The 9,363-nt window shown below is 45.6% G+C and overlaps 1 protein-coding gene across 1 annotated transcript in view; it reads left to right on the forward strand.

Annotated features, from left to right (window-relative positions):
- LOC309550744 (uncharacterized protein) overlaps positions 1–9,078 on the forward strand; it is a gene marked incomplete at both ends in the record, with an annotated part of 156,997 nt that extends 147,919 nt beyond the window's left edge. Inside the window, 2 exon segments of the mRNA XM_082251084.1 lie at positions 7,531–8,975; positions 8,977–9,078. Of these exon segments, the coding sequence (XP_082107210.1) occupies positions 7,531–8,975; positions 8,977–9,078 (1,547 nt within the window).
- Between the last annotated feature and the right edge of the window lie 285 nt (positions 9,079–9,363).

Genomic DNA, 9,363 nt, shown 5'->3' on the forward strand with positions numbered 1-9,363 from the left:
GGAAGAAGATGAAGGGAGAACACCCTGAAGGCCAGTCCCGAAAAGTTACCTGTTAGAGCAAATAACCAAAACATCACCGAGAGAACTCAACTGTTTTGCTGCGAGGAACAAATACGCCTACAATCACCGTAAGTACGCTAAGTACAAAAATCCCAATATGGTGGGGTGACCAGACGTATGCTCTGATGTCGGCTATGGGCGGGCTGAAATGTGGAGCTCCTCCTCCCTTCCATCCACAGCCAGTCAGCAGGCAGTATAACACTCCTCCCCCCGCCCCTCTCCAGCCCACCACATTTGGCGGGGAGCCGGGCTGAATGAGGGCACCAGAAGGGAGATTCAAGAAGATATGACTACAATTAGAGCAAGCACTGTTACATGTAATGCTGGTCGGCTGCAGTGTCTTCCAGATATCTCGGTGTTCAGGCAGTGTGAGGTCACCAATCAGCCTCCTCTCCCCTCACTCCTTATCTTTTTTATCTCCCTAACTTGAGCTGCACATTGCCTGATACACTGATAAGAAGACCCTGCAGCAGCATTCTCCAAAACCAGGGACACATGGCCGTTACCCATTTCAGCTTCTGTTCAGCTATTTAGCCGGAGCTCTGTGTGTGCTGCATGGTTTTTTATGTTTTGTTGGAGGATTTACTGCTGGTTCAGGCTAGAAGCTTCAGAGACCCATTAACTGTTTACTGTCCTTTAATAATCTTGAGCAGTTAACTGTTTGTAAGACAATTTTTATTTTATTTATTTTGGAAATTGGATGTGCTGCTGTCTTCTGTCACTTGGTTGTACTTTAAAAGGAGGATTACTGACTTGATCTTGCAGAGCTGGTTTAAATAGAGTGGAGCAGCCCTGCGATACTATACACTTTACACCGGGTTCAGCTGTAAACTCAGTCTCTGACCATCTCTTAAAATCAATCATGTCTGCAGTCTCTGACCATCTCCTGTACCATGTCTGCAGTCTCTGACCATCTCCTGTATCATGTCTGCAGTTTCTGACCATCTCATGTACCATGTCTGCAGTCTCTGACCATCTCCTGTACCATGTCTGCAGTCTCTGACCATCTCCTGTACCATGTCTGCAATCTCTGACCATCTCCTGTACCATGTCTGCAGTCTCTGACCATCTCCTATATCACGTCTGCAGTCTCTGACCATCTCCTGTATCATGTCTGCAGTCTCTGACCATCTCCTGTACCATGTCTGCAGTCTCTGACCATCTCCTGTACCATGTCTGCAGTTTCTGACCATCTCCTGTACCATGTCTGCAGTTTCTGACCATCTCCTGTATCATGTCTGCAGTCTCTGACCATCTCCTGTACCATGTCTGCAGTTTCTGACCATCTCCTGTACCATGTCTGCAGTCTCCTGTAATAATGTGTCTGCAGTCTCTCACCATCTCCTGTAGTGTATCTCTGGTGGTGAGGTGATGTGAGGTGTATATGTTTTATACAGGCTGGGTGTGAGTGACCTTACACAGACACACCCACACGCAGAAAATAATATTCACACATATACTGACAAAACATACACACACAAAAATAATTACATGTATACTGTGATTACATACAGAAGAAAAAAAATAGGTAATAGCCCTGCCCTCCTGAACCCTGCACGTGGCATCTTCCTGAACCCTGCACGTGGCATCCTCCTGAACTCTGCACGTAGCATCTTTATGAACCCTGCACTTGGCATCCTCCTGCATGTAGAATCCTCCTACACCCTGCAAGTAGCACGAGCATACAGGCGGCGCACTTACCACCAGCATACAGGGGGCACACTGACCTCCAGCATACAGGGGGCACACTGACCTCCAGCATACAGGGGGTACACTGACCTCCAGCATACAGGGGGCACACTGACCACCAGCATACAGGGGGCACACTGACCACCAGCATACAGGGGCACACTGACCACCAGCATACAGGGGTACACTGACCACCAGCATACAGGGGACACACTGACCACCAGCATACAGGGGGCACACTGACCACCAGCATACAGGGGCACACTGACCACTAGCATACAGGTGGCACACTGACCACCAGCATACAGGGGGCACACTGACCACCAGCATACAGGGGCACACTGACCACCAATATGCAGGCCACTGGTTACCTGTCCACAGGGGACATAACAAATCAAGTAAAACAACTACCATGCAACTAAAAAAATCTGGAAAGCAATAAGAGAATCTTGTTATCGGTTCCCTCATCAAACGTGCAACAATAAAAAACAAACAATGCCGCACTGCCCTACACTTCTTCTATAAAATTCTACAAATGGACTTATAATGGTAAAACCTATAAATGAATATCCTGTGCAAATCAGCCAATGAATTACAATATAGTAGTGATGGTGTCACCCTCTCTGCAAAAGGTAAGAAATATCGCAGAGTTGCAATGTGCAAATAGTGGTGACCCCCCTCCCCCTATATATAATCACAATAAATAGTACAATTAATGTGCATATTTTACATTTTATTATGATTATATATTGGGGTTTCACCACTATTTGCACATTGCAGCTCTGCAGTATTTCATACCTTTTGCAGAGAGGGTGACACCATCACTCCTGCCCAGATTAGATTTGAATTTAGCCCCCCCATCCCCCTCTCCAAGTTTTTCCTCTATCTTATCTTCCTAACATTTGGTAGCCCTATCCCAAAAAATTCTAAAAAGTATCTTTATCTTTTTATTTTTTTAATCTCATGAACGAAATGTGAGAAATAACATAAATATCATACAATCATTCCATAAACACATCCCACATACACCGCATAGATCATTTCTAGGAAATATGCTAATAAAATAGTTTAATATTTGCCAAGAAAAATGTATATGTCCCCGGATTTCATTTTAAAAATCTGGTCACCTTACAATATGGTCCACAAGGTGGTGACCTGACTTCTTTCAGATGGAACGCACAGACAGGAAGTGATATGAGGTACAGACAGGAAGTGATGTAGGATACTGACAGGAAGTGACTGACAGGAAGTGATGTAAGTCCAGAGAGGAAGTGATGTCAGCTATAAATAGAAATTTCAGAGGCGAGTCGGGAGGAAGTAGAGAGGAGACGTAGCTGGAAGTTGCAACAGAGGAGGTAATAAGATATTATTTTCTATATATAATCTTTAATTACATAAAGAAAATTTTCTCCTTCCGTTTTTATGCGGGGGGAACAGAAAGAGAGGAACGCATAACACTGAGAATCAGATTTCAGTCCCCCGGTGAAATCACATAAGTAGGATGAGCAGCAAAACTTCCTCCAGCTCTCTTGTAGCGCCCTCACCAGGCAGAGGCAAGGTACTCATAATCTGGGGAAGAGGCAGAGCTCGGGGTGACCCCGACACTCACCTCTGGAAATATTCAGCAGCTTTCCTCCCTCGTCACTACTAGGGTTGCCACCTCCTCCCTTTAAAACAGAACACATATTAATCACACAGGTTCTGAGGCTGATATAATACAGATAAGGCACCAAGTGAGTTTAATTACCACCTTAATCAGCCACAGAACCTGTGTAATTAATATGTGTTCTGTTTTAAAGGGATGAGGTGGCAACCCTAGTCACTACTAACATTAATTCCGTCCTCTGCCCCAACACCAACAGGGCCCCCACTACTCATCCCCATCTAACACCGCTGTCCCCCATTCCTCACCCCCATCTAACACCGCTGTCCCCCATTCCTCACCCCCCATCTAACACCGCTGTCCCCCATTCCTCACCCCCATCTAACACCGCTGTCCCCCATTCCTCACCCCCCATCTAACACCGCTGTCCCCCATTCCTCACCCCCATCTAACACCGCTGCCCCCCCCGCTCCTCACCCTCCATCTAACACCACTGTCCCCCGCTCCTCACCCCCATCTAACATCACTACCCCCAATCTAACACTGCTGTTCCCCATTCCTCAACCCCATCTATCACTCGTGTTCCCTACTTCTCATTCCTCATCCTACACTGTTGTTCCCCTCTCCTCACCCCCCTTCCCACACTGCTCACCTATATTCCACAACCCCCACTGACACTGTTGTCCCCCACTCCTCATTCCCTTATTCAACATTGCAGATCTCCACTCCTCACACCCCATATTTAACGCTTCTGTCCCCCACTCTTCACCCAGACCCAATGCTGCCACCTTGCTTTCTCTCGCGTCTCTCATGATATCGCTCTTATCTCTATTAATAAAACACAGACCTGATCGGAGAGGTGAGGAGGATTCTCAGAAGATTCTTAGAAGGACACAAGGATCTCTACAAGGACGTCATGATGGAGAATCAGCCGCCCCTCACATCACCGGGTAAGAGGAGACTTTATTGTAAAGGAGAGAACAGTACGGAGGATCCACCTAGATCCCCCATCATCTGATAAACACATAGAAACAATGTATTCAGTCAGTGTGTGTGTTTCCTACAGATGGATCCAGTAATGAGAACCCACCAGAGAGATGTCCCCGTCCTCTGTATTCCCGGGATTCCACACAAGTTAACATTAAAGAAGAGATAAAAGAGGAGGATGGTGAGAATTTTGTAATGGAGGAGGCAGAGTTTCCAAATGGTCACAGAAAGCAGTACCAGGACACCATGGTGGAGTCATCCAGTTACAGAAACCCACCAGAGAGATGTCCCCGTCCTCCGTATTCCCGGGATTCCACACAGGAAGATCACACCATCCCCCACCATCATCAGGTAGATGAGAATGTAGGAAAGTGATCCCAAGCCCAAAGAGATATCATTCTTCTATTATTATTATTTTTTTGTATTTATTATTATTTCTGCCATTTTGTTGGTTTAGGATGAAGATCTGATAAATGTACAAATTGAGGTTATAAAGGAAAAGACGTATGTGAGGGGTGATCAGCATTTTACAGAGGAGGTTGGGATGATGGACGCAGTTAAAGAGGAAAAAACTTCTCCAGATATCAGCTCGGGTAATTATGCAAGAATGGGTTAAAGCTTTCTTAGTGATGTTTGGTTGGGTGGTATCATTGATCTGGTTAGTTGTCATAGTTTGGTGTTGTGATTGCACCCAGAAAAACATCATACTGGTTATCTATACTGGTATTGCCTGGGTAATATGTCAGGATCTATACTGGTATGGACTGAGTAATGTGTGAGGATCTATACTGGTATGGACTGGGTAATGTGTTAGGATTTATACTGGTATGGACTGGGTAATGTGTTAGGATCTATACTGGTATGGACTGGGTAATGTGTTAGGATCTATACTGGTATGGACTGGGTAATGTGTTAGGATCTATACTGGTATGGACTGGGTAATGTGATAGGATCTATACTGGTATGGACTGGGAAATGTGTTAGGATCTATACTGGTATGGACTGGGTAATGTGTTAGGATCTATACTGGTATGGACTGGGTAATGTGTTGGGATCTATACTGGTATGGACTGGGTAATGTGTTAGGATCTATACTGGTATGGACCAGATAATGTGTTAGGATCTATACTGGTATGGACTGGGTAATGTGTTAGGCTCTATACTGGTATGGACTGGGTAATGTGTTAGGATCTATACTGGTATGGACTGGGTAATGTGTTAGGATCTATACTGGTATGGACCAGATAATATGTCAGGATCTATACTGGTATGGACTGGGTAATGTGTTAGGATCTATACTGGTATGGACTGGGTAATGTGTTAGGATCTATATTGGTATGGACTGGGTAATGTGTTAGGATCTATACTGGTATGGACCTGGTAATGTGTTAGGATCTATATTGGTATGGACTGGGTAATGTGTTAGGATCTATACTGGTATGGACTGGGTAATGTGCCAGGATCTATACTGGTATGGACTGGGTAATGTGTTAGGAAGGAAAGGATGCCACATCGTTTGATGGAAATGAAAATTATCACCCTACAGAGGGCTGAACTCAAAGACACCCCGAAAATCAAAGTGAAAAAATGATGCAGCAGGCGAGTCCATTTTGGTGAAATGTCATTGCAGCAACTCAGAATGGTCCTCAGTAGTTTGTATGGCCTCCATGTGCTTGTATGCATGCCTGACAACACCGGGGCATGCTCCTAATGAGACGACGGATGGTGTCCTGGGGTATTTCCTCCCAGATCTGGACCAGGACATCACTGAGCTCCTGAACAGACTGAGATCCAGCCGGGCGGCATCGAATGGACTGAAACAGAATGTCCCAGAGGGGTTCTATTGGATTCAGGTCAGGCGAGCGTGGGGGCCATTCAATGGTATCAATTTCTTCATCCTCCAGGAACTGGCTGCATACTCTCGCCACATAAGGCCGGGCATTGTTGTCCACCAGGAGGAACCCAGGACCCACTGCACCAGCATATAGTCTGACAATGGGTCCAAGGATTTCATCCCAATACCTAATGGCAGTCAGGGTGCCATTGTCTAGCCTGTAGAGGTCTGTGCCTCCCTCCATGGATACGCCTCCCCAGACCATCACTGACCCACCACCCAACCGGTCATGCTGAACGATGTTACAGCCAGCTCAGCGTTCACCACGGCTTCTCCAGACCCTTTCACGTCTGTCACATGTGCTCAGGGTGAACCTGCTCTCATCTGTGAAAAGCACAGGGTGCCAGTGGTGGAGCTGCCAATTCTGGTGTTCAATGACCAATGCCAATCGAGCTCCACAGTGCCGGGCAGTGAGCACAGCGCCCACTAGGGGACGTCGGGCCCTCAGGCCACCCTCATGAAGTCTGTTTCTGATTGTTTGGTCAGAGACATTCACACCAGTGTCCTGCTGGAGGTCATTTTGTAGGGCTCTGGCAGTCCTCATCCTGTTCCTCCTTGCACAAAGGAGCAGATACCGGTCCTGCTGATGGGTTAAGGACCTTCTATGGCCCTGTCCAGCTCTCCTAGAGTATCTGCCTGTCTCCTGGAATCTCATCCATGCTCCTGAGACTGTGCTGGGAGACACAGCAAACCTTCTGGCAATGGGAGGTATTGATGAGCCATCCTGGAGGAGTTGGACTGCCTGTGCAACCTCTATAGGGTCCAGGTATGGCCTCATGCTACCAGTAGTGACACTGACCCCAGCCAAATGCAAAACTACTGACAAACACTCAGAAAAGATGAGTAGGGAAAAATGTCAGTGGCCTCCACCTGTAAAACCATTCCTGTTTTGGAGGTCGTCTCATTGTTGCCCATCTAGTGCACCTGTTGGTAACAACCCCCTCTGCTACTTCACTGACCAGATGAATATCCCAGGAGTTTCCCTGACTTGATGCTATACTCTGATTATAAAGTGTTGAGCAGTGTATATGAGTGTGGAAAACTCTTGGTAATTTTTCTTGTCTTCTGACAGACGGACTCTGTGGTGGGAATAGAAGGACATCGGAGGAAGATGTGACTACAGAAGATAATGACATGGCATCTTCTCCAGAAGTAAATCCCGTTCCTCATAATATACATGACAGACCTCACCATTGGAGGAGATCATTGGAATCTCCTGATACTTCACATAGTCCTCTAATATCTGACAGTGCCGACGGGTGCGGGAAACCATCTCAACTCCGGGAAACTTCTTTAGATCATAAAGGGGTTCATACAGGAAAGAATTCATTGTCATGTTCAGAGTGCGGGAAATGTTTTAGTCAAAAAGGAAACCTTCTAGAGCACCAGAGAATACACACAGGTGAGCGTCCCTATTCATGTTCAGAGTGCGGGAAATGTTTTAAAAAGAAAAATAACCTTCTTCAGCACCATAGAATTCACACAGGGGAGCGTCCCTATTCATGTTCAGAGTGCGGGAAATGTTTTAAACACAAAAGTAGCCTTCTTCAGCACCAGAAAATTCACACAGAGGAGCGTCCCTATTCATGTTCAGAGTGCGGGAAATGTTTTAATAATAGAGGAACCCTTCTTCGCCATCAGAGAATACACAGGGATGAGCATCCCTATTCATGTGCAGAGTGCTGGAAATGTTTCATTCATAAAGAAAACTTTCTTAGCCATCAGAGAATACACACAGGTGAGCGTCCCTATTCATGTTCAGAGTGCGGGAAATGTTTTAGTCAAAAAGGAAACCTTCTTAGCCATCAGAGAATGCACACAGGTGAGCATCCCTATTCATGTTCAGAGTGCAGGAAATGTTTTAGTCGCAAAGAACACTTTCTTAAGCACCAGAAAATTCACACAGGTGAGCGTCCGTATTCATGTTCAGAGTGCGGGAAATGTTTCATTCACAAAAATAGTCTTCTTATCCATCAGAGAATACACACCGGTGAGCGTCCGTATTCATGTTTAGAGTGCGGGAAATGTTTTAGTCACAAAGGACACCTTCATAAGCACCAGAAAATTCACACAGGTGAGCGTCCCTATTCATGTTCAGAGTGCGAGAAATGTTTCAGTCGTAAAGGAAGCCTTCTTATCCATCAGAGAATACACACCGGTGAGCGTCCGTATTCATGTTCAGAGTGCGGGAAATGTTTTAGTCACAAAGGATGCCTTCATAAGCACCAGAAAATTCACACAGGTGAGCGTCCCTATTCATGTTCAGAGTGCGGGAAACGTTTCAGTCGTAAAGAAACTCTTCTTATCCATCAGAGAATGCACACAAGTGAGCGTCCGTATTCATGTTCAGAGTGCGGGAAATTTTTTAAACAGAAAAGAAGCCTTCTTAGCCATCAGAGAATGCACACAGGTGAGCGTCCCTATTCATGTTCAGAGTGCGGGAAATGTTTCACTCAGAAAGAAAGTCTTGTTATCCATCAGAGAATACACAAAGGTGAGCGTCCGTATTCATGTTCAGAGTGCGGGAAATGTTTTAGTCGTAAAGAAAACCTTCTTATCCATCAGAGAATACACACGGGTGAGCGTCCGTATTCATGTTCAGAGTGTGGGAAATGTTTTAGTCTCAAAGCACACCTTCTTCAGCACCAGAAAATTCACACAGAGGAGCGTCCCTATTCATGTTCAGAGTGCGGGAAATGTTTTAGTCGTAAAGGAAGCCTTCTTAGCCATCAGAGAATACACAAAAGGTGAGCGTTCGTATTCATGTTCAGAGTGCGGGAAATGTTTTAATCGTAAAGAAAACCTTCTTAGACATCAGAGAATACACACAGATGACCTTCCCTAATTGTTTTAATCAGCAAACCTTCTTACCCATCAGACAATACACACAGGTGAGCATACCTAATGATGTTCAGAGTGCGGGAAATCTTTCAATTTGATAGAAATCTTTCTTATCCATCAGACAATACACACGAATGAGTGTCTCTATTCATGTTCAGAGTGCGGGAAATGTTTTAATGAGAAAGGACACCTTCTTCGCCATCAGGGAATCCACAGGGGCGAGCTTCCCCATTAAAGTTCAGAGTGCGGGAAATGTTTTAACCATAAAGGAAAGCTTCTTAGCCATCAG

The sequence above is a fragment of the Pelophylax lessonae genome (assembly GCF_965119305.1).
Source record: "Pelophylax lessonae genome assembly, chromosome: 1".
In the NCBI taxonomy this organism is placed as follows: domain Eukaryota; kingdom Metazoa; phylum Chordata; class Amphibia; order Anura; family Ranidae; genus Pelophylax; species Pelophylax lessonae.